Genomic DNA, 26933 nt, shown 5'->3' on the forward strand with positions numbered 1-26933 from the left:
TTTGTTAAAAAAATATTATAATAATTCTGCGGACCCCCAAGTGCCATAGGACACCAGTTTAAAAAACACTGGCCTAGCCTTCTTAGATGGTTGCTACCTATGTAGGCAGTCGACAGCAAGGTAGCTCACTAGTGTTTTGAACACAGCTTCTCTATATATATTATATTCCTTTATCTATATCTTCTATCATTTTAGAAGACAAAATTGGCAATATTTTATACATGACTAAAACATCCAGTTCAAACTTACCACAAAGCGTTCTAGTCTGGTGCCTCCAGCGTTCCCTATGAAGATCCCCGAGCTGGGCTGGAAGGTGAGTCTGTCCTGGCCCCTGTGGAACGCTACTCTGTGGTGCACCTCACAGTCCATATACAGCTTCACTTCTTCTCCCTGTACAGCCAGCGTAAACCTTGCCCATCTTCCTGTAAGATCCCCCATCTTAAACGAAGCAGCCTCCTCAGTGTGTGTGGCACCGGGTTCGGTGTAGTAAAGAACCACCCGTTGTGATCCATCTTCCACTGGTGCTAATGCTACTCCTAAGTGAACAATCTTCTGCAGGGCATCGGTGATGGCGAAAAGGATTCCTCCACGGTGAGTGGTGGGTTTGGCTGTTACAATAATGGCAAAGTCGCGGAAGAAAGGGTCAGGGATGAAGGAGCGCGTGAGGCGGCCCACGTTAGCATCTGGACCAAAGCTGTATGCGGGGAAGCCCTCAAAGCCAGTGATGAAGGAGACGGAGGGAGGCAAGGGTACGCCGATGAGCTCTGTTAGGTCCAGTCGTCCACTAGAGCCCATCTCTAGACAGAAAGAAAGAATATCATAAATTAAAAAGTCTAAATAAAGTTGTCAATTTAGGGCATCACAAAATTATAAAACCAGCTTGACCAGTATTAAACCAGCTGGATGTGCATATGCATATTCTTTCTTTCAGCTAGTTTTTCAAATGCCTTAGTCATACTAATAATTAATTGCAAAATTAAGGTCTTTAAAATCCCCCAATGCATTTTCCTGCAGTTTAGCACTGCATTTTTATTACCATACACATTATTTCGGTTTTACACTCCCCCCAGGCATCCTCGCAGGTCTCTAAATCTTCGTTCCCTTTCACTTCAATCAGCTTCTGTTTCAACAAAAGAACTCCTTGTTTCCTTTGCAGCTGAGAAACTAAAACAGCACCATATGACCAAGAACTATCATGCCCAACACTAATCACGGTTCAGCATCATTTAACCAAATATAAGTCGAACACAACAAACTGAGCCCAAATCAACAGACAATGAGCATCAGCAACCAAAACAATCTTCATAAGGATGAATCATTATACTTGGTTTTTGCTAAAGACCTGGAACCACACACATGCTCTTGATTAGGGTTGAGGAGACCTGAACAAACAATTGCTTGCTCTGTAGGAGAGGCATGAGCCAGAATCATCTGGAAGAGGTTAGCGTGGGCTAATAGGTGCAGTACTGCTGAGAGAGTGCCTGTAAATTTGGGCTTGAAGTATCAAATGCACCTAAATTCTTATCCAGCACTGAGGGCAGACACAATACCAATGGCCCCTAGCGAGCAATACTTTGGTCTATCTCAAAGCTGAAGTTTGTGATTTCAACGGAATTGCAAAAATAACCAGTTACTGTAGGTAAAGTTTGTCAAGACAAACTTTGATGTTGGCTTGACAAAGACTGAAAGTTTAAACACGTTTTAAAAAAGTATGTTTGAGGGTTTAAAATGAATGTGAAAAATCAGAATGCTAAATATGGTGGATGTAGAAAAGGAAGTCCCACCTTACAGGTAAAAGAGCCTTTTAGATACAGACATCACCTGTCAGTCAACTCGAGAACGCGCAAGCGCATTAGCTGACAAACAGCATTTTTTAGCGTGTTCTGAGCCAAAGAAGCACAATTTATGATACCATTGCTGTCATATTTTTACTGATGATTTCCTTTGACATACTGTTTTAGAGATTTCGGTCATTCCCCAAGTGGGTAGGAGCTGTACTTTCTTGTTGTTTGTATGCATAGAATATAGCTGCATGGAAGCATTCCAAAGATGCCGGCTGACTGAACCTACCTGCCTTGAACTAGACTCAGAGAGATTTGAACTGAGAGATTGTCCCATTTGAACAGTTTGTTAATGCAAGTCTATGGGATTTGGGGAATTTCTGACTGCTCGCTGTGTGAAAACCATAATTCTGATCAGTCAGAAAAGTCGTGGCAACTCGAGTCAGTCCAGCCTGAAGGTCTGTGCCAAATTTGGTGGATGTAGTTTGAAAGCTCTAGGAGGAGTTACAGTCAGAAATTTTGGTCTTTGTTTAGGGATTTTGAAAAAAATTAAATAAAACCTTCCTAGGCTCCTGGTGGGAGTGGGCAGGAGAGAAACTAGGGGTGCAGTGACTATTCCCCATTTGCCAGTGTGTGATGAGGCACATCTGAAGTTAATGAAGCCTCATCACTGCTGCCTTTAAGAACTTAGCACACCTCTCCTCGGGAGACCAGTCTCTACCCACTGGTGTCTTCATATGTCCAGGAACGGAGTGGGGAGCAAATTAGATGCATTGCTGGACTCGCATCCCAAACCCCTGGCACAAATTAGTTGCAACTCAGGGACTGTGACTGATTAATTCAAATAAATGCTTCTCTGAGGCCTGACGCCACACCCACTGTGTCTGTCTCTTGCTCACCCCACCACACTATGTCTCTAGAATAACAGTATAGACAAGGCTGTGAGGGATAGACTTACCATCTCTTCAACTGCACGCACAGTACAAAGCTGTATAAAGCTCCTATATCACATCTGATTCTTCAAAACTCATGTTGGCTTTGTCAAGCCAACATAATTATTGTTTTCAAATGGATTCTCTAAACTCTCTCACTGACATTGGTTGCATAAACAGATTGTCCTGCCCCAGACTCACACTATTGGTTGAGCAAATGTTGCTGTGTCAGGTTGGTCAGAATCCACAAACAGAATCCTCAAAAAGAACAGATGTCGCTGTCCTTTTCTGCATATCGTGGCCCATTTCAGCTTATCGCGCCCCTTCTGCCCCGTCTTGCAGCCGGCCCACCGGAAAAATTCCCGGTTCTCCCTATGGCCAGTCCGCCCCTGGGTGAGGGAATCCCTGAGGAATACTAATCCCTGTCATTAATTCTGTGCCAGTTTCATAGTTAACACTGTGTGTTTTCTGTTAAGGCATGAGACACATATTTGAATGAATGAATACTTATGAGTAATATCACACAAAATGCAAGTGTTTATTCAACAAGCTTCACCACAGCTGAGGTGAATAAACATGATTAAAGAAAGCATTAAGTCAAGCAGTAATGCAGATGATGTTCAACCTCACTAATGCCAAGTCCAGTTTTGGCTTCAATAGCTATGGTCACTTAAGAATTGTATAATGGATACTTCATGAATGATCAAACTCTTGAAAATTTGTCAACTACACATGCTGAATTTTAGCCTGTGATGCTGACCAGAGAATATCATTGGTCTTGCTTGGTTAGTGATTTAAACAGCTGCAAGTTTAAGACCACACCCCCTAAATAAACTCATCATAAAAAACAGATTCTCATCAAACTCAGTACACAACTTTATGCTGTAGTGAGAAACACAAGGGAACATCAAGTTTAGATGAGAAAGGATTTTGTAGGTCAGAAAACATGTTTAATATTCTTGTTTGGAAGTTCTTTTCAGCCTCCAATCTTACTGGAGCAAAGTTGCCCATTGCACATATAAAAAAGATTTTACTTTTGTTATTAGTAGTATTAAAGATAGAATCCAAAAATACTATTAACAACTCTTACTTTTCATGATGACATATGCTATAAATGGTTATGTGAACAGCTGTAGCAACAATAACTAAAGCATGTTTTCCCCTATAAAAATACCAATAAAATCACCTTAAAAACATATCAAATTCTCTGTATTCAATTAGTGCTAAAGTTTTTAAATGTATAAGCATCAAGGTAACAATGACGACATCAACAAACTGTTTAGTGTTTGTAATTTATTCTCAAGCTTACCCTTTGAGCGCTTATGAAGTTAGCTCTCTAGATGTTGACCTATTGACATTTCACCATCTCTGTTGTAACTAATGGAAATTCTTATCAAACATAAGACATTCTGGAACAATGCTTATTTATTGCACATTTGAAAAATGGAACAGAGAGGTGCACTCCCAAGCCAGATGGTGCCTATTAGCTTGAAAATTGGACAGCACAAGCCTTTTGAATAAAGAGCTTAAAGTTTGAGTTATTGGGCTCTCAATGGGCTGAGGTCAAGTGTAATGTCATGATGGGAGTCAAGGAGCACATTATTGCTTATTTGCTCATTCTTTCCCTGAATGGTGACCAAAGATTGTAGCCCTGTCTTGGAGGAGATGCTTTTATCATGTTGCCTCAAAAGAGCAGTATGAATAAGGAATAAACACATAATTACTTTGGTCAATTTAGACCCGTTTGTGGTCAAAAAATAGTTGATTGAGCATGTTGACTTTTAAAAACCAATAAGGCAAAGAAAATAATGACTCTCAAGTCCAAGTTTACATAATTTATGTGCATGACAGAACAAAACAATTAAGAACACGTCATGTATAAATTAAAGAAATTCCATGGTAAAGCATTAATTAAAATGTGTCATGGACAGAGAAATCAACTCTAGTTATGCAGTTTTAGTTCACAAAAGCCAAGCATAAACAAATGACCATCTAAACAAATCAGAGTAAGGTGGATTACATGCACCCAAATCTATGAAAGAAGTGCATCTTTCCTATTTTGTATAGTACAACCCAGGATCACAACCCAAACTTGATTTAACTTGACCTTCATATGCAAAACATTATGGCTATAAAAACATTAGACCCCTTTTTGGTGTTGAAATCTCAATGTGCAATAACATATCCCCAACCATTTGTAAAGGTTGCAACCATTGATTCTATAATCTGTTTTACATCAACAGTAACTATATTTCTATATGATCCATGCACCTCCGAGACGTGGTTGTGGATGATCAGAAAGACAACGACAAATGATGAGGAAATGAGAGCAAAGCCACAGATGTTCATGGAAGTGACCGCTGTGCCATTTGTTACTTCTAAAGTGAACTTATGGATGAAATAGAGATAATATGCGATTACAGGCAAAAATAAATGGTCTCTTGGGTTATGAATCTCAAACCAAATCAGACTCTACTGTAGAGTGGCAAAGAATTTGCATTTACAGCTAAATTCTACAGTTCCAAAACAATCACACGGAAAATCAATATGTTGCTTTCCCAAATTTTCATGTGCCCTGCAATCGACCCCATTCCCCAGTCTCCCATCTAATGTTTTTGCATCAATTCAAGCTTAACCATCTTTCCCTTTAGTGCTATTGATAGCATGTTGCACAAGTAACCTTTGAGACACGGGTTCTGGTCCCATGGAAACCAGAAGTAATTGCGTTCACATTAAAAGTGGTGAGCGCGATTCAGTGGTTACATTTTCCGTCTAAAACAACATTTTTACATTTTGACGGTTAGGTTAAGCGTTGGGGTTATGGTGTCAGGTTAATAAAATATGCATTTCTGTTGACTGTATTACATCATTTGCAACTAAAAATACTACACAATTTTGGCACCCCTCTGTGGACATTTTCCCATGGAATCTGGAGCCCAAATGTGCCCATATGTTCGAACTTCCAGCTTCGGCCACTGGGGGCAGTGGTTCAAATTTCGGTAAACACAGACCGATTTCAGCAGTCAAACTTTCGACCTACTGTTGCCAAATTCACAGTGCGATCAGTCTAAATCAGTCCCTGAAGGTCTTTGACAGAAATCCTACTAATAAATATTTGCAAGCCATACAATTTCTTTCCACACTTTTCATGATATAAGCTTCAGCTGAATTAGTAATTAGTAAAATCTTCAGACTTCTTAAACTGAATTGTGTAATTTCTGTTCCACTAGCGTCACCTAACGGGATTGCAAATATAATGACTCAAAATAATGTTTTCTAATTGATTTTCTAACCATGCATGCCATTGTTTGCACAAACAGATAGTCCTGCCCCAAATTCAAAATATTGGTTGAGACAATGTTGCAATGTTAGGCTGTTCTCTGTGCTCAAACAAACAGAACATGTTTTGAACCCCACAGAGCCAATGTGTTTGTACTTTTCAATGAAATCAACTTACAAATTGCTTACTTACAGTATATACAATAGTTGTCTCTGCATATTGAGCTAAAATAGAGACAGTAGTTTGACATTGAGACAATTACAGATTTCACCTTTAACTTCATTGCTGACCAAGCACTACTTCACCCAACTGAGGTCATGGCTTTCACAGGTAGTAGTAGTAGTAGTATTGATTTTTGTTGGGCACAGTGTTTTGATTATGTTGACTGCTGAGAAATGAGCACAGCCAGCTGAATGAGAGTTTGTAAGTACTAAAAAATTAAGTACTCAACATGGCCAATCAGCCAATGTCAGGAGGAGCATTAAGTCATCTAAGCAGTGCCCTTGAATCTACAGACCCTTCCCATGAGCTTTGTGTGAGGGAGCTCAGAGGAGTTGACCTACATGCTTCAATTGTGATCTCATACTTGAGAACATCACAGGAGGGATTGGAGTGCAAGAGAGGAACCATGGGAAAACTTAAAGAACTGTCAGTCCTCATCGGAATTTATCTTGATGAATACCAAATGTAGCTATAATAAATAGTTGTGAAATGAATCCATACTGTATTGATGAATTGTGAAGTGTCCAATTTAATAAGTAAATCTGGTAATTTACTGTAGTGCGGAAATTACTGTACTGTTGTTAGAAAGAAAGGGAAATAAACTTCAAATGGATTCATTTGATAATTTTATCCCAATACTTGCAATGTTGGTCCTGGGGTCTGTGGATAAATCCATGGATCAACAATTTTCCACACATAGTGACTGATTGGTCTCGTGTTAAAGTCTTTGCTTCTTGTACCTGGTTCTAATCTTCCCTAGTATAACTTATTATTTTAATAAAGATAGATTACATCTGTATGTCAGTGGATGTATATCATGAATCAGGACACATTTGTTTGCATTTTGCTTTGCAATTTAATTGGACAAGTGTGCGAGCTGAGAAAGAGCGAAATGAGTAGTGCGCATGTCTGTGTGCTCGAGAGAACACTGTCGCTGTCACCTGTCACTCAAAACAGCTGCAACTTGCACTCATCATAACATTAAAAATAACACATTTCAGTGCCAGATCAGCACTTGTTATAACACACACGAAGAAATGGAAACTTCTGCTCAAGAACTACCAATGTTTCTTCTGCATTAGACACTGCACCAGACAAAGTTATTTCAAAAAGTGGTAGGGACTAAATTGGCCAAATTAAAAAGTGGTGGGGGCATGCCCACACATCCCACCCGTATATGATGCCTATAGTATATAGCAATACTGACCTTAGCTTGAGGACACAGAGAGATAGGGCCAAATCAGCCTTATCATAGAGCTAGCTGAACAATTATACTCTGCAGCCACTCCCTTTAGTAACCCAGCTGAACAATAAATACTGAAATTGTTGCATTTATCAACATTTCCTTAATACAGCCACTTTTGTCCTACCGCAAATAGCGGATTTCCTACCGCCTGCCTTTGATTTTAGAGTTTGCATTCACTAGGGACTAAGTGAAAGTGAAGTAATGGATTAGATTCAAAGATAATAATTGCCTGCATAAAGTCTCTGTTAATCAGCAGATGTCCTATGTCCTTTGAAATTTAAATAAGTGCACTGTACAACTACAGAGTTAGTATGTCTAGCTGAAAACAAACACTCACAGCTTTCATTTCTGTTACCAAGACATGAACAAGCATGCACATTGGCATTTCTGTGGTTTTATATTTTGCTGAGGTGAACGTTTCCAGCTAAGAGCTCAATGAAGCCCCCCAGTTTGAAGTCCTGATTTTCAAGTGAACTTTCACCAAGTATTACTTGGAGAGCAAAGCTAAATAATCCATCACACATGTTCCACACGGCCTCTGCTTTAACACCAGTTCATAAATAAGGAATGTAATAGTTATGGTATATTGATGTAATAAAAAAATAATAGTATAATTAAAACAAATGCAAATTTAGATGTCACTCACAGACAGTGCTGGGTAGATTACTTCTGAATTGTTATCTGGTACTAACAAATTACATGACTAAAATTGTAGTGAGTAAAATATTATCTTTGATTACATTTTTAAGGTAATCTAATCTGATTGCTTTTGGATTACTTTTGGAATACTTCTGACCTAATTCTTGTTTATTGTCACATGCATTTTAGTAGGATAATATTGTACCATTTTGACAATGTTGCTTAAATGCATAAAAGCAAACTTAAGTAAAGGGCTGGTTCACCCAAAAATGAAAATTCTCTCATTATTTACTAACCCTCATGATATCCCAGGTGTGTATGACTTTCTTCACCAGAACACATTTGAAGAAAAATAGAAACATTTCTCAGCTCAGTAGGTCCATAAAATGCAAGTGAATGGCGATTTCTCTTTTGAAGCTCCAAAAATCACAGTCAGTCAGCATAAACGTCATCGATACGACTCCAGTGGTTAAATTCATGTCTGCAAAAGTGATACGATCTCTTTTGGTGCGAAAAAAGATAAATATTTAAGTACTTTTTTAACTCTAAATCATTGCTTCCGGTAAGCTTCATGAGAGGGTGGAGATCACGTGGTCTTTCGTGTGACGTATTACCGTTGCCATGAGACCGACGTAATCTCACGTCCTCCCCTCGGTTAAGACATCCAGGATAAGCACACAAACACACCATGGATCCTTTTCACATATCTGGGTTTGCAGAGCGAAAGTAGAATCATAGCAGGGCAAACTTGAATGACAGTGAATGAGAGACCACAGTAAATGTAATTTTTACTTACCCGTTTGCTCCAACAGCAAAAGAAAATATAAATGATTACGCTTTCACAGCTTTGCAAAACAAGATAAAATAAAGAGTGCTGGATAACTGCAGTAAGAAGAGAGAAATAGGCTAAATGTTTTGTCACTCCCTCAGCTGCTGTGTTAGACGCCTCATTGCTGCTGTGGTAACTCGATTTTTAAAACATATTCCAGGGTGATATAATACAAAGTAAAATGTTATACATTTAAACTAAATAAAATTGGAAATATAAAAAAGTTTGCTACATTTACGTTGTTAAATAAGGCGGAAACGCATCATAACATGTCTGTGAAATGGGTCCATTGTGAGTAAAGAAACAGATGAATACAGATCTAAAAAAAAAAAAAACAAGCTACTGTACAGCGTTCCTCCTCACTTGTAAACAGCACTGCTCTTCCAACTGTGACGCACTTGCCTCAATTCTTGCGTGTTTCAAATGCCAATGCCATTACATCACACGCTCATACCGTTGCAGAACGGAAGCGATGATTTAGAGCAGGGTCTCAAACTCAAATTACCCGGGGACCACTAGCCAGGTGGTGTTCTTGATCGAGAGCCAGTTGAACAGTTCATATATACATATGCATATATATATATATATATATATATATATATATATATATATGTATATAAACTCAGCAAAAAAAGAAACATCTTCTAGCTTTCAACTGCTTTTATTTTCAACAAACTTAACATGTGTAAAAATTTGTATGAACATAAAGATTCAACAACTAAGACATAAACTGAACAAGTTTCACTGACATGTGACTAACAGAAATGGAATAATGTGTCCCTGAACTAAGGGGGGGGGGGGGGGTCAAAATCAAAAGTAACAGTCAGTATCTGGTGTGGTCACCAGCTGCGTTAAGTACTGCAGTGCATCTCCTCCTCATGGACTGCACCAGATTTGCCAGTTCTTGCTGTGAGATGTTACCCTACTCTTCCACCAAGGCACTTGCAAGTTCCCGGACATTTCTGGGGGGAATGGCCCTCGCCCTCACCCTCCAATCCAACAGCTCCCAGACGTGCTCAATGGGACTGAGATCCGGGCTCTTCACTGGTCATGGCAGAACACTGACATCCTGTCTTGCTGGAAATCACACACAGAACGAGCAGTATGGCTGGTGGCATTGTCATGCTGGAGGGTCATGTCAGGATGAGCCTGCAGGAAGGGTACCAGGGAGGAGGATGTGTTCCCTGTAACGCACAGCATTGAGATTGCCTGAAATGACAACAAGCTCAGTCCGATGATGCTGTGACACACCGCCCCAGACCATGACGGACCCTCCACCTCCAAATCGATCCCGCTCCAGAGTACAGGCCTTGGTGTAACGCTCATTCCTTCGACGATAAACGTAAATCTGACCATCACCCCTGGTGAGACAAAACCACAACTCGTCAGTGAAGAGCACTTTTTGCCATTCCTGTCTGGTCCAGCGAAAGTGGGTTTGTGCCCATAGGCGACGTTGTTGCTGGTGATGTCTGGTAAGGACCTGCCTTACAACAGGCCTACAGGCCCTCAGTCCAGCCTCTCTCAGCCTATTGCAGGCAGTCTGAGCACTGATAGAGGGATTGAGCGTTCCTGGTGTAACTCGGGCAGTTGTTGTTGCCATCCTGTACCTGTCCTGCAGGTGTGATATTCAGGTGTACCGATCCTGTGCAGGTGTTGTTACATGTGGTCTGCCACTGCGAGGATGATCAGCTGTCCTTCCTGTCTCCCTGTAGCGCTGTCTTAGGTGTCTCACAGTACGGACATTGCAATTTATTGCCCTGGCCACATCTGCAGTCCTCATGCCTCCATGCAGCATGCCTAAGGCACGTTCACGCAGATGAGTGGGGACCCTGGGCATCTTTCTTTTGGTGTTTTTCAGAGTCAGTAGAAAGGTCTCTTTAGTGTCCTAAGTTTTTATAACTGTGACCTTAATTGCCTACCATCTGTCAGCTGTTAGTGTCTTAACAACTGTTCCACAGGTGCATGTTCATTAATTATGGTTAACTGAACAAGCATGGAAAACATTGTTTAAACCCTTTACAATAAAGACCAGTCAAGTTATTTGTTTTTTTTTACAAAATTATCTTTACAATACAGTGTCCTGAAATATATATATATATATATATATATATATATATATTCATTCATGTCTTTTATTCTGAAATGTTTAGTTCCTGTTTCCCTTGTCATGTGATTCCTGTTTTCCCTCCATGTTCATGTGTCAAGTTGGTTTATTGTTTAATTAGCTTGTTATGAGTTCTGTTTGTTCAGTGGTTTATGTTCTTCCATGTCTTGTATTTAAACCCTCATGTTTTCCATTGTCCTTTGTCAAGTATTGAATGTAGATGTGAATGTTGTTTTGTTGTCAAGTCATAGTCATAGTCATAGTCAAGTCAAGTCAAGTCATAGTCAAGTCAAGTCAAGTCAAGTCAAGTCATAGTCAAGTCAAGTCATAGTCAAGTCAAGTCAAGCCATAGTCAAGTCAAGCCATAGTCAAGTCTAGTTTATGTCAAGTTCATGTTTTTGTTAGATCACGTTTATGGTTAGGGTTTTTGGATTTCACTTATATAATAAACTGCATTTGGGTTCTTCTCCTCATTGTCTTTGTCATCATCATTGCCAGTGCCAGCATCATTACAGAATACTTGACCCACTATGAACCCAGCAGTTCTACTCATATGGCTATGTCAGGGGAATCGTCCCCTGGAGGAGTACGTAGAGGACTTTTGCGCTCTGGCAAGCCAGGTGAACTTTAATGAGGTTGTCCTCAAAGACATTTTTTGCTTTGGTCTGAATGAGTCCATTACTTTTTTGATGCCTGGTGGTCGCAGTTCCCTCAGCCAAGACCTCACCCTACAGATCACTGGTTCCACGTTCACTGTGGGGGAGGCGGATGCCGAGCCAGAGTTCCACGACATGGCCGCCGCCGAGCCAGAGTTCCACGACATGGCCACCGCCGAGCCAGAGTTCCACGACATGGCCACCGCCGAGCCAGAGTTCCACGACATGGCCGCCGCTGAGCCAGAGTTCCTCGTCATGGTCGCTGAGCTAGCGCCATCTTTTGCTCTATGCCACGTCACAGCAACGCCTCAGCCTGCTCCATGCCATGTCACAGCAACGCCTCAGCCTGCTCCATGCCACGTCACAGCCACACCTGAGCAGTTGGACCTGGAGATTGTTCCCACCCTTATACCCACCCTTAGTTCTCCTGAGCAGGCAAGGGGAACTTTCGGCCCTCTGGACCCTCCGAACCCTGGAGGCCTTGGCCTGTCGGTCCCTCGACATTGCTGCAGCTCTGCGTTCCCACGGCTCCACTGCAGTCCTTCAGCCTGTTGGCTTTGGTCTGTCGGTCACCTGGCTCTGCTTATGTTTTCCGTTGTCCTTTGTCAAATATTGAATGTAGATGTGAATGTTGTTTTGTTATCAAGTCAAGCCATAGTCAAGTCTAGTTTATGTCAAGTTCATGTTTTTGTTAGATCACGTTTATGGTTAGGGTTTTTGGATTTCACTTATATAATAAACTGCACTTGGGTTCTTCTCATCATCATCTTTGTCATCATCAGTGCCAGCATCGTTACATGTATATACACACACATATATATAACAGTAACAAATAAAGAGAGTAATTAAATATACTTTATTACAAAAAAACTGTTTTAAAACCTCAAAGTGCACATAATAATGTTTTGTTTGATAACCTCAACTTTTTAGCCTTTCTGCTGTGCCCAGGCAAACTTCCTTGAAGATACATTTTTTTTATTTTTTTATTTTTTATTTTTATTTTTTAGGAAAAACTGTTCTTTGGCTGACGTGTTTTGTGCTTGTCAGATAATATTTAGTATGGATAGTATGTGAATAGAGATGCAGGGCTTGTTTCTCCCCTCACATTTCCCTGATATGCAGTATATGTTGTCTCGATACAGTCAATGTTTTCAGTTAAAAATAATATGTATAAGCGTAAGTCTGATGAAGCAGGTGTTCTATTTGCACAGCGCGCACAGTGAGCGAGTGAGCAAGCAAGAGAGAGAATAATCATATAAGGACACATAGATACATGAAAACTGAAATGCAGTACAAAATACACAGAATATATAATAGTCCAAACTGTAGAAAGCACATCAGCATTTTTTTTGCGAGGCGGAGCGTGCCAGTGAATAGCACAAAGTTAAAACGTTACTGCCGCAGTTATAGCCAACAGTTATTAATGCATGGTGGACAAAAGTTTCCAGAGTTGAGTGACTCGTCTCTCCCTCACAGCTACCTAGCAAACTGATCTGCATGTTTAGTGGAGTAATGACACCTGATATTGTATTTCATGTGGACGGCAGACCAATTGGAAGTAGCAGTCCCATTTAGAAACGAGAGTCAAGAAACATCATAAGCTGCTTTGATGTAACATGAGACGCTATTTAAATATATGCCTATATGGCCATAACTTACAAAGCAATAAGTTTACACATATTTGAAAATGAAATCATTTTAGTTCAGTTGGATGGGCAAAATAAGTGACTTGAATAGCTGTATAGTGCATCAAAAATAGAAACAGAGCGACCGTCACCTGAATGCTCATCGGATCAATGGATGCTTCCAGTACAGACAGCTCTATAGATCATGATGGAAGCAATCTTGTTTTGTTAAGTGTGTAACAAACCAGACCAAAACGAGCAAAGAGCAGCATTTTTTTTTTTTTATCCCCTTTTCTCCCCAATTTGGAATGCCCAATTCCCAGTACTTAGTAGGTCCTCATGGTGGCACGGTTACTCACCTCAATCCGGGTGGCGGAGGACAAGTCTCAGTTGCCTCCGCTTCTGAGACAGTCAGTCCGCGCATCTTATCACGTGGCTCATTGTGCATGACACCGCGGAGACTCCCAGCATGTGGAGGCTCATGCTACTCTCCGTGATCCACGCACAACTTACCATGCGCCACATGGAGAGCGAGAACCACTAATCGTGACCATGAGGAGGTTTCCCCATGTGACTCTACCCTCCCTAGCAACCGGGCCAATTTGGTTGCTTAGGAGACCTGGCTTGAGTCACTCATCACACCATGGACTCGAACTCGCAACTCCAGGGGTGGTAGTCAGTGTCAGTACACGCTGAGCTACCCCCCCCCCCCCCACCAATACGCCCTCAACTGACAAACACTATGAATCACAGCCTCAATGATCAGCTTCAAATATAACACAATGAGAACAAGCAAAATGATTTACAAGAGAAAAGCGTCAATGTCCACGGTTCATGGACACATTTTCCTTTTTTTTTTTTTTTTTGTCTGTTTACAAAGTCTACAGCTGTCACAGAGACTGGTGAGATATTTCAGGACACTTATTTCATTAATATCTTAAACAGAGTAGGAACCTTTTTTGCATACTTTTCCAAGAAAAAATTGCTTTCAGCACCTTTAATCTGCTTACGACGCTCCTTTCTTTCTTTCTTTCTTTCTTTCTTTCTTTCCTTCCTTCCTTCCTTCCTTTCTTTCTTTCTGTTAAACCTGTAAACATTTCTAACTTCAAGCATTTGTCAAACCAACATTATAGTTTGTCTCAACAAACTTTGCGTATCTAGTTTAATCAGTACTTTTGAACCACACAAAGAAAAATATCAATAATTTCTTTTTCCCAACCAACTCAGCCAAGTTATTTTTTGTAATGAAAGGCAAACATGCAGTTCTAGCAATGAATAGTATAATAAATGTTTTTGTTCGACAGCCATTTTATACAAAGAATAAAGCTTAACCATATAAAGCCTGACATATGGAATAATAGTCAGAACATTATATTTTTAAAACCTGTTTAATCTATTTTTCTATAAAATAATTAATTTAAAGCACATGTTGCTTGAATTCAACAAATACTAATTTTGAAATATCAGAAACAATATAAATGTTATTGTCAGAGGTGGGTAGTAACGTGCTACAGTTACACTGTTACATTTACTTGAGTAATTTGTAAAAAAAAATTACTTTTATGAGTATGTGTTATGGTGGGTACTTTTCACTCTTACTCAAGTACATTTCTGATGAAAAATTTTTACTTTTACTTCGTTACAATGGGTAGCGTTCCTGACGTTACATTACTGGTTTTAATTTAATAAGTGTTAATAAATGTGTAATTTATTGAGTTTTTTGAATGGGACTCTTATGACAGCAGAACTTCACAGCTACATGCTGTCACTTGAGTCACGTTTCGCCCTGCCTATCGCGATTGTGAGCATTTCTGCATGTGCAAGTTTGGCGCGTACACAGCATTTGACAGATGCGGACGGCTTTGTCTTATGGAAAACAAGCTTCCAAACACAGAAATAAGGTGCAATTTACACTTAGTGTACAGAACTAATTATCTAAATTCTTTCTACACTGAAAATGCTGGAAGTACACTGAACTAAATTCACGCAGGATGTAATAAAGCTGTGAAATAATAACAGAAGGCATGAATAAACCATGATCTTGCTTCAGTGTATAATTAAACATTATATATAATTTGGGACTGTGTGACACTGTTCATGTTTTTCACCGTAATAATTACTAGAAAAAGGTTTCCAAATTTCTCTTCTAATTGACAGATTCGTCCAAATCTGAGAAGTGTCCATAAAGTGATAATTCAGCCTTTAATTAATATTCTGTCATCATTTCCCCACCCTCATTTTCTTCCAACCCCGTGAAACTTTCTGGATTCTGTGGAATGTTAAATTCCTGACCTGAAGTGATTTATCTTTGGAGCTCGTCTTTCTGTCTCTTAAAGTTGACCGTATTTATATCCACATCAGCGATTAAGGTTATTAACCAGTTAAGACCGAAAAAAGATAAAATGCTCCATAAAGGTTTAAATACTCCATAGAGTATTCATCTATTAGGAATATTCCTCCTTATGTAAAACAAAGAAACTGAAACTTGCTTTGTCTTTTTTCTTCTTCTTCTTCTTCTTTAAATTTGAAAATGTTAAGTGTTCTTGAACTCTGGTAAGGCGCTACATAAATGTAACATTATTATTATTATTATTATTATTATTATTATTATTATTATTATTATTATTATTTAACTAAATAATGGTGTCTTATCATTAAAAAGACTTACGTGACTTTCAACTGTTTGTAGGCTATATTGATTTATTATATTTATTTCAATACTTGAATTTGTATTAATTATTCATTGCAAAATGTGTGCTTGACATTTCACATTTTGCTTGACACCTCTTGCCTTTAGAACAATGTTGTCATACATGCACAGACAAATGAAAATTATGTTTTATGCAGATATTAATATCTGAAATACCAGGAATAACCACAACATATTCCACAGTTAATGTAGCCTACAAACTCAGCTTCATCTGGTAAGAATAAAAAAGAATAAAATAATATATTTTTTTAATAATAATAATAATTATTATTATTATTAAGCTATTATTATGAAAAGGTATATACAAGGCATATTTTATTAATAGAAACTATTATTGTAAGAGTAACACTTAAAAATGGGCATTTCATTTAGTTTTGACGTACTTCCGGTTTAAGCCCCGCCCACACCCGGTTCTGTCCGAATTCAGAGACAGATACAGATCATTTTGTCATATGAACAGATACAGATACAAATACAGATAATGGCTTCATTGCACACCCCTACTGCGTAGGGCACCAACTCCCTAGGGGGGCACCATCTTACCATAAGGGGACACCAGAAACTCCACCAGCTGCCCTAACTCACACGTTACACATTATTTAAGGACCCAGTAGCAGTCGCTGGACACAGAAGATCACCTTACGCTCAAACTTTCTCTCCACAAACCACCCCAACAAGTCTTATACCTACTTATAATGAACTACTAAGTTTTGTAAAATGATTTTTTATTCCATGTCCATGTAGATTAAAGGTCTACATGTACTATGGCCCATTAGGTGTTAAAAAGACATATCAGTGCCACCGGACTAACAGAGGTGTACATTATTTGCTCATCCACCTTCATCCTTTCTAAATGGTTGGGGCCACTTATGGAGCTTCAGATCAACATTTAACTGGTTGAGGCCCAACACTCATACAAGGAAGGAGTGTGTTGAGCTGAGATCAAAGAGAGGAAGATGGCAAAACTCAGAAACAAGATGACACAAGGAAACCAAGAGACTCAAAGGCAGTATTTCACGGATGGGACTGAATTATTCTGGACTGAAGTATTGGACTGAAGTTTCTAACTTTAGTTTTTACACAACAAAGCATTCATGGAAACTTCTGACTTTGTTTTTATGAGGGTTATAGATCTTAATAGAGGTGGGTGGAATAAATCTTATATCATGGTATTAGTCATTTCATATCACATTATGGTCTGGCCATGACAGGATCTTGATCTGGTGGTCCTCCATCCACACCTTGATTGACCTGGCTGTGTGGCATGGAGCATTGTCCTGCTGGAAAAACCAATCCTCAGAGTTGGGGAACACTGTCAGAGCAGAAGGAAGCAAGTTTTCTTCCAAGATAACCTTGTACGTGGCTTAATTCATGCAACCTTCTCAAAGACAAATCTGCCCGATTCCAGCCTTGATGAAGCATCCCCAGATTATCACCGATCCTCCACCTGGTCATGTAATGGTTTAACGGAGACCTGGAGAGGCCTTCAAGCCACAGTGTCTCGCACCCACTGTGAAATTTGGTGGAGGATCAGTGATGATCTGGGGGTATATAATTATATTTTGACTATATACTGTATTTTGGAAATCCAAAAAAAATAAAATAAATCTTTATATATTTAAATAATAAATTTAAATATAATTTAAAAAAATCTGATTTTGACTTTTTGGGACATATCCTATTCTATATTGTCACATTACTCCACGTTTTTCTTGTTTTACTCTCTCTCTCTCTCTCTCTCTCTCTCTCTCTCTCTCTCTCTCTCTCTCTCTCTCTCTCTCTCTCTCTCTTGTACGTATATATATAAAATACTCTAGATTGATGTAAAACAGTTCTGCCCACTGATAGCCAAGTGAATATATACTGTATAAACAGTATAGCATAATCTCTACCAGTTGACACATTTCTACCATCAAATGGTATACAGTATCATACCAAGCAACCAGCCCTGGTTCATAATGTTTAACCACTTGCAAGTTTTATTTCAGTGCAAAAGGTCAGCAAACACAGATTTGTTTTTTTTAGCTCAGCTAATAAAATGTAGTCACAGTAATACAGGAAGCAAGATGTATTTCATGTCTATTTCTGTTTGTTATGACTGATAATGATTGATAGCTTTTGGCAGAAGATCCTCCAGGCGCTTTTTAAGTAATACTCCAAATGTTCTGACCCTTCGCTAAAACAGCTAACCATCTCTTGAGTCAGGCTCAGCTTCCTCCAAGTTTATGATTAATTGATCCCTGGCTATGGATGGAGACAAACAAAAACAATAAAATACTGCAGGGGTGATATCAGCCAGCAAGGTAAGGAACCAAAACAATACAGATGCTGTGGAATTAAAGGGAGCACATTTATTGTGGCACATGAGTTGCTGATAGACAGGGAGATAAGGCAGTGCTTATAACTGCACATCTGTTTCTCTGTTCATTACGAGGATCTGTCATGACTCCCTATCCAGAGTGAAATCATTCCATCAATATCTGTTTAAACCTGAGCCAGGGTTGCTGCACTAATATTAGCTTGTGATCTGGGGAAGCATGTGACAGTCTTGCCAAAATGTGACAGTCTTGCCTTTATAGGGTTTAGCATTAGTGAACTTTAATGTATTTCACATTAAACATCTTGTAGGATATTGTACGTATGTTAACCTCAAAACAATCAGAAAGGAATTCAGAAATCAAAAGTTGTAACTAGGGTACAAAATGAACACACACCAAGCACCAAACACAAGTAAAAAATGGCTTGGCAAGCAGGGTAAATGCAAACGAAGTGGGACACTTAGGCCTAATCATCTATTATTATTTGTATATCTTTCATTATTAAAAAACAGCTAAACTAGAAAGGATGACATTGATGTAGCCATTAGGATCATATTTAAAAAACAATGTCAAATTATCTAATGTCCCACTTGTGTTCACCCCTAACGTCACAAAGTGGCAAAAATCATAAATACTGGTTGAATAATCTTTTACTGTTTTAATAAATAGTCATACTTGAAGATCAATAAATATTCCACATAATTAATTTTATAATTTAATCATACATCTAAGACTGTCAGTACCGGGATTTTGTTAGTCAGCAGATAAATACATGGATCAGGAAGGCATCTGCAGGAATAACTGTTTCGCCTCTAGCACAAGGAGTTCCGGTTTCTAACTAGGGATGTGCGAAAAGACTAATTTCACTGACGTTTAAACAAATTTTTGGGATTAGTCTAAAAAGTAAGAAACCTTCAGAAAACAGTCAAAAAAAAAAAAAAAAAAAAAAATACAAATAAAAAAAATAAAAAAATTGTTTATTTGACCCATTTAAAATACTTAATCTATTCTAAAGCTGATGCTAAATTCCATTATGCATTCCATTGCATTATGATCATTGTGCATTGAATACAGAACATGACAAGCATTCACTGAATCAGTGTTAGCGAATATAGGCATATTTATGGAAAACAATTGTATGAACAGTGCAGGACCAATAGAGCACCCTAATAGCCTGTTCTAAACAGAATTCACTAAGTAAATGTTACTTAACATATTAAAACAGTCAGGACATTGTAGAAATTAATTAACAGGTAAGCCAAATCTACGAGAGAGAAAGAGAGAGAGAGTTGCATTTTGCTTTGCAATTTAACTGGAAAGGAGTGCGAGCTGCGAAACAGCAGAGTAGAGTGCATGAGAGAACATCGGCACTAGTTGTTACTCAACGCCACTGATAACAGCCGCAACGCGCACTCATTATAACATTAAAAAGAACAAACTCCAGTGCTGCATTGACCCTTATTATAACACACTCAAATGAAATGGAAACTCCTGCTGATGAACAACAGATGTTTCATCTGCATTAGACACCTGATGAAAGCTATTTCAAAAAGTGGTGGGGACAAAATTGACAACATTTTCTCAGTGGTAGGGACATCTCCCACCCGTAAATGACGCCTATGATTGTGTGGCAGGGTAAGCGGTAACTCCACCTCCCCTTCCTGATGATTAATCAGTCGGGCAGCATTGTTTGATCTCCCAATGGCTTATTAGTATTGGGGAAAGAGTGTACAAAATATATATATATATTGCGTTCTTCCACCAGGAATGGTCATTGAGTAACTGCCCTTTTTCCGGTGTTACACATCATTGTCAGAGAGTGGGGTTTGGAGAGCTTTTGTTTTCTGGCCATTGACGGGTTTGATCATTGCCCATTCACAGTGCTTATTTCTGATTTGTTCGGTGTTGATCTGTGTTTGACGTTTCCTCACGCTCCTGGCGACCTGAGTGCGTTCTCAAAGAGGGTCCCGTTGCTGGGGTTGCGGGGAACTCGCTGTCTTTAAGACGCTGCTGTTTTGCTTTACTTTGTTTCATTTTGCGTTGTTTTGTTAACTTGGTTTAATTTGGAACAATTTTTGACCGCAAATGGAGCTGCCACTCGCCGTCTAAAGCCAGTGTTTCTCTGTACGCTTAATGATTTCTGGTCTTTCAGTTATTGCGGCCAGTGTGTGAACTAAATGCCAGCTTTGGACTTGTTGGAAGTCACAGTATCCTGTTTGGCTCCTCTGAGCTAAGTTGCGGTTTCAGCCCATGCGGTTTGAATTAGTGTTTTAAGTGCTTTTGATCTTTTTCCTATTTTGTGTTTATGTATGTCTGTAATGCTCATTAAGCAATATTGCATTCTGTATGTTATTTTTGTTTAATAATAATTTTCTTTAGGATTTATTTTCTTTGTTAATTGTGTGGGGAACTTTTCATTTTTGTGTTTTGATTTGTTACAGGAGATGAGGCCTGAAGAACAGGGGGTTGGACTGCTGGTGGTGGTGTTTCATTTTCCCTTTTGTGCTGTGCTGTGAATCACCATTGATTCAGTGTGCGTGCACATGTGTGAGGGGGATTTTGTTTTTGTTTTAATTTTTGGTTGTTGATAACATCTTCATTCAGCCTACTCTCTGCTGGCAAGCCTCAGTCTCGTAATTGTGTTTTTCTTTTTCTTTTCTTGTTTTTCTGTCAACACGATACTGAAGATGTTGTGATACCTGGACATTTTAATAATTTATTATCTCAGCGTTGCATCACTTTTTTACTATTTACTGCTTGTGTGTTGTGCCCCTTGCATAGGGCAATAAATGTTTTAGACACTTGTGTAATAAAGAAACCATTATTTTGTACACCTGTGTCTCCTGCCCTGTTAATGGGACTGGGACTTGCGTGGCCTTATTATTGGTCTTCGCTTGAGGATTCCCAGGGTGGAAGTCCCTGGGTGGCGTAGTCATTAGTTTAACCTTGGAGTGTGAATTCCTTGTACCCTCTTATGCCACAAAGTAGTGTAGTCATTAGTTTAACCTTGGAGTGTGAATTCCTTGTACCCTCTTATGCCACAAAGTGGTGTAGTCGTTAGTTTAACCTTGGAGTGTGAATTCCTTGTACCCTCTTATGCCACAAAGTGGCGCAGTCGGCAGGGTGTTCCATAATTTGGGCGGAGACGTGGGTGCTAATTGAGGGAGATTTTGGATTAGTATTTAAATTTGTTTTGTGTGTGTTCTATTCTCTGTTTTTTTTTTTTTTCTCCCCTTAGAAGCAAAACAGAAGCACCCGTTTGACAGGAGGGTAAATTGAGTATCCGTGCTCTCTGACTGTGTTTTCCATGGGTGGCTTCTTAATTTGGGGTAAGTGGAAATTATTATTATAGAGGAGGATCTCCAGCAGCTTAGGGAGTTGGTGGCACAATTGAAAGCAGATAACGAAAAGCTGCATCAAGAACATGCCCCTGCTGTATTACCAAGGCCGAGTACACCCCCTAGTGAGTCTGGTGCATTGCCTGCTATGGCCCAGTCTCAGTCAGTTGGTGCTGGTGCTGGCTTGCCTGAGCGATTTGTTTTTGTACCTAGGGACAGAAAGTGCCCCAAGTTTAATGGCAAGTCAAACATTAGCATTAGCGAGTGGATTGAGGAGGCTCAAGCTTGTATTTGTATTCGCCATCTGTCCAGTTTTGATCAGGCCTTCTTTTTTTTGGACCACCTAGAGGGAGAGACATGGGAGGAGATCCGGTACCGTCCTGATAGTGAATGGAAGGACCCGGGGAAAATTTTTGCCACGTTGCGTGAGGTGTATGGGTGTTCCGCATCTCATGTGGCCTTGCAAGAGGCTTTCTTTTCAAAAAAGCAACAGGAAGGGCAGACTCTGTTAGAGTTTTCCCTTCCCTTAATGGGCCTCATGGAAAAAGTTGAACAACAATCTGTCGTTGCGTTGAATTCACCCATTTTATTGCACGATCAATTTGTAAAGCACATCGTTGATAGTGCTCTTCGGTGAGAACTCAAACAGTTAGTACGTTGCCAACCAACAATTACATTATTAGATGTGCGTAGTGAAGCGATTAGATGGGAACGAGAAGGGATGCCTAGGGGTGCGAGGGGTCGTAGTCAATACGTCCTGTTGTCTTATGGTATTCAGTATGGTATTCAGTACCGTATTTCTTGATGTTTGGCCAGGAGCCACATCTTCCGCTTGATTTCTTGCTTGGTAGGACTCAGGAGACCACAGCAGGTAATGTGCATGATTAGATTGTAGAGCACCAGACCAGGTTGCAGGTAGCATTTGAAGGAGCTCGGGAGCATTTAAGGGTAGCTGCTGATCGTCAAAAAGCTCAATATGATCTGTACGTCCATGATGCACCACTGGGGGAGGGCCAGTTGGTCTATCTCCATGATTATGGCGTGAGAGGTCATGCTAAGATCAGGGACCTGTGGAGCCCAGTGGTGTATCAGGTCGTCAGGGCACCCAGGGAGGGGGGCTCCGTGTATACCATCGCAACTGTAGAAGATCTGGGTAAGAAAAGGCAGGTCCATAGGTCATTGTTAAAGCTCTGAATTCAGAAGGACTCTGAATTCCCCGATTTCATTCCCCCTTGTTGAAAATCCTGTAGTTGATCAGGTCCCCTCAGAGGAGGTTGATGAGTTGGAGGAGGCTGATTTGTTGGTTTTAGTGCCATAAACCTCTCGGGTCTTTCCGGAGCGAGTATTTGATGACCCCCAGAGTTTTCTGGTGCCCCCTAAGATTGCAACTGGGGTATTAGAAACTTCGGAACAGCTGGAAGCTGAGGTAACTGAACGATCTGTACCTTATTCTGTAACGGTGGTTGGACCCCTGGTGGGTGAGGGAGCAGTACGGCGCACACGGCGAGCTACGGCTGGCCAACACTCTAATGTATATCATCTTCCATGGGCAGTGGGGGGGATTGGGGCAGCAGATGTGTCCTCTTCTGAGCCAACATCCAGCTCTGTTTCTGTCATCTTTAGGCCTTGGCACTAACTTAGGGGGGTGGAGCTGTTTCGAGTTATCGTTGGGGCTACAATAGAAAAGTAGGGGGTAGTATGTGGCAGGGTAAGTGGTAACTCCACCTCCCCTTCCTGATGATTAATCAGTAGGGCAGCATTGTTTGATCTCCCAATGGCTTATTAGTGTTGGGGAAAGAGTGTATATATATATATATATATATATATATATATATATATATATATATATATATATATATATATATATAGATTGCATTCTTCCACCAGGAATGGTCATTGAGTAACTGCCTTTTTTCTGGTGTTACACGTCATTGTCAGAGAGTGGGGTTTGGAGAGCCTTTGTTTTCTGGCCATTGGCGGGTTTGATCGTTGCCTATCCACTGTGCGTATTTCTGATTTGTTCGGTGTTTATCTGTGTTTGACGTTTCCTCACGCTCCTGGCGACCTGAGTGCGTTCTCAAAGAGGGTCCCGTTGCTGGGGTTGCGGGGAACATGCTGTCTTTAAGACACTGCTGTTTTGCTTTACTTTGTTTCATATTGCGTTGTTTTGTTAACTTGGTTTAATTTGGAACACTTTTTGACCGCAGATGGAGCTGCCGCTTGCTGTCTAAGGCCAGTGTTTCTCTATACGCTTAATGATTTCTGGTCTTTCAGTTATTGCGGCCAGTGTGTGAACTAAATGCCAGCTTTGTGACCTGCTTTAGACTTGTTGGAAGTCACAGTATCCTGTTTGGCTCCTCTGAGCTAAGTTGCGGTTTCAGCCCATGCGGTTTGAATTAGTGTTTTAAGTGCTTTTGATCTTTTTCCTATTTTGTGTTTATGTATGTCTGTAATGCTCATTAAGCAATATTGCATTCTGTATGTTATTTTTGTTTAATAATAATTTTCTTTAGGATTTATTTTCTTTGTTAATTGTGTGGGGAACTTTTATTCATTTTTGTGTCTGTGTTTTGATTTGTTAAAGGAGCTGAGGCCTGAAGAGCAGGGGGTTGGACTGCTGGTGGTGGTGTTTCATTTTCCCTTTTGTGCTGTGCTGTGAATCACCATTGATTTGGCGTGCGTGCACATGTGTGAGGGGGATTTTGTTTTTGTTTTAATTTTTGGTTGTTGATAACACCTTCATTCAGCCTACTCCCTGCTAGCAAGCCTCTGTCTCGTAATTGTGTTTTTCTTTTTCTTTTCTTGTTTTTCTATCAACATGATACTGAAGATGTTGTGATACCTGGACATTTTAATAATTTATTGTCTCAGTGTTGCATCACTTTTTTACTATTTACTGCTTGTGTGTTGTGCCCCTTGCATAGGGCAATACATGTTTTAGACTCTTGTGTAATAAAGAAACCATTATTTTGTACACCTGTGTCTCCTGCCCTGTTAATGGGACTTGGACTTGCGTGGCCTTATTATTGGTCTTCGCTTGAGAATTCCCAGGGCGGAAGTCCCTGGGTGGTGTAGTCGTTAGTTTAACCTTGGAGTGTGAATTCCTTGTACCCTCATATGCCACAATTGCAACTTATTGTCACTGTACATTTATCTGCCTGATAGTTTATATATATATTATATATATTGTTGAAAAATGGTTAGGTTTAGGGTGGAGTTAGGTGATCTACAATATCTATGAAATAGTAAAAAATGTAGCTATACAATACATTTATAACAAAGGATTTGTAAATATTTTTACATTTCTGAAGCAGTATACAGGTGCATCTCAATAAATTAGAATGTCGTGGAAAAGTTCATTTATTTCAGTAATTCAACTCAAATTGTGAAACTTGTGTATTAAATAAATTCAGTGCACACAGACTGAAGTAGTTTAAGTCTTTGGTTCTTTTAATTGTGATGATTTTGGCTCACATTTAACAAAAACCCACCAATTCACTATCTCAAAAAATTAGAATATGGTGACATGCCAATCAGCTAATCAACTCAAAACACCTGCAAAGGTTTCCTGAGCCTTCAAAATGGTCTCTCAGTTTGGTTCACTAGGCTACACAATCATGGGGAAGACTGCTGATCTGACAGTTGTCCAGAAGACAATCATTGACACCCTTCACAAGGAGGGTAAGCCACAAACATTCACTGCCAAAGAAGCTGGCTGTTCACAGAGTGCTGTATCCAAGCATGTTAACAGAAAGTTGAATGGAAGGAAAAAGTGTGGAAGAAAAAGATGCACAACCAACTGAGAGAACCGCAGTCTTATGATTGTCAAGCAAAATCGATTCAAGAATTTGGGTGAACTTCACAAGGAATGGACTGAGGCTGGGGTCAAGGCATCAAGAGCCACCACACACAGACGTGTCAAGGAATTTGGCTACAGTTGTCGTATTCCTCTTGTTAAGCCACTCCTGAACCACAGACAACGTCAGAGGCGTCTTACCTGGGCTAAGGAGAAGAAGAACTGGACTGTTGCCCAGTGGTCCAAAGTCCTTTTTTCAGATGAGAGCAAGTTTTGTATTTCATTTAGAAACCAAGGTCCTAGAGTCTGGAGGAAGGGAGATCTGGAGAATGGAGAAGCTCATAGCCCAAGTTGCTTGAAGTCCAGTGTTAAGTTTCCACAGTCTGTGATGATTTGGGGTGCAATGTCATCTGCTGGTGTTGGTCCGTTGTGTTTTTTGAAAACCAAAGTCACTGCACACGTTTACCAAGAAATTTTGGAGCACTTCATGCTTCCTTCTGCTGACCAGCTTTTTAAAGATGCTGATTTCATTTTCCAGCAGGATTTGGCACCTGCCCACACTGCCAAAAGCACCAAAAGTTGGTTAAATGACCATGGTGTTGGTGTGCTTGACTGGCCAGCAAACTCACCAGACCTGAACCCCATAGAGAATCTATGGGGTATTGTCAAGAGGAAAATGAGAAACAAGAGACCAAAAAATGCAGATGAGCTGAAGGCCACTGTCAAAGAAACCTGGGCTTCCATACCACCTCAGCAGTGCCACAAACTGATCACCTCCATGCCACGCTGAATTGAGGCAGTAATTAAAGCAAAAGGAGCCCCTACCAAGTATTGAGTACATATACAGTAAAAGAACATACTTTCCTGAAGGCCAACAATTCATTAAAAATGTTTTTTTTTTATTGGTCTTATGATGTATTCTAATTTTTTGAGATAGTGAATTGGTGGGTTTTTGTTAAATGTGAGCCAAAATCATCACAATTAAAAGAACCAAAGACTTAAACTACTTCAGTCTGTGTGCACTGAATTTATTTAATACACGAGTTTCACAATTTGAGTTGAATTACTGAAATAAATGAACTTTTCCACAACATTCTAATTTATTGAGATGCACCTGTATATGTTAAAACATTTATGTTTTAGATGCTATCAACTTTAGATGCTGTCAGTGCTGTAATATTGTATGTTTCAATGTCTATCCAATCATACTAAACTTGAAATTGTTATGTATGAATACCTACAAATAGTTATGAGATCAGGCTGCATACAGTATATGATGCTGTGAGTGATACAATGAGCTGTGCTGGTTGTTACAAATATTCAAGGAAAAAAGTTAAATCATTCTATTGTCACAGGGGACAAATTTTTTTTTTATTAAAAAAAAATACAAATAATAATGTTTCATGTTTGAAAAGAAATACACAGTATATGGCCAGTGGCAGGTAAGTTAATTTTGG

General features: G+C 39.7%; 1 protein-coding gene across 2 annotated transcripts in view; it reads right to left on the bottom strand.

Moving 5' to 3' along the window:
• Positions 1 to 26933, bottom strand: part of LOC127434719 (collagen alpha-1(XVIII) chain-like) — a 142645-nt gene that overhangs the window by 78915 nt on the left and 36797 nt on the right. For both annotated transcript variants that reach the window (XM_051687641.1, XM_051687640.1), the window contains exon 3: positions 250 to 797. In XM_051687641.1, coding sequence (XP_051543601.1) covers positions 250 to 797 — 548 coding nt within the window. The remainder of the gene's footprint in view (positions 1 to 249; positions 798 to 26933) is intronic.

The sequence above is a fragment of the Myxocyprinus asiaticus genome, chromosome 44 (genome assembly GCF_019703515.2).
Source record: "Myxocyprinus asiaticus isolate MX2 ecotype Aquarium Trade chromosome 44, UBuf_Myxa_2, whole genome shotgun sequence".
NCBI classification, from domain to species: domain Eukaryota; kingdom Metazoa; phylum Chordata; class Actinopteri; order Cypriniformes; family Catostomidae; genus Myxocyprinus; species Myxocyprinus asiaticus.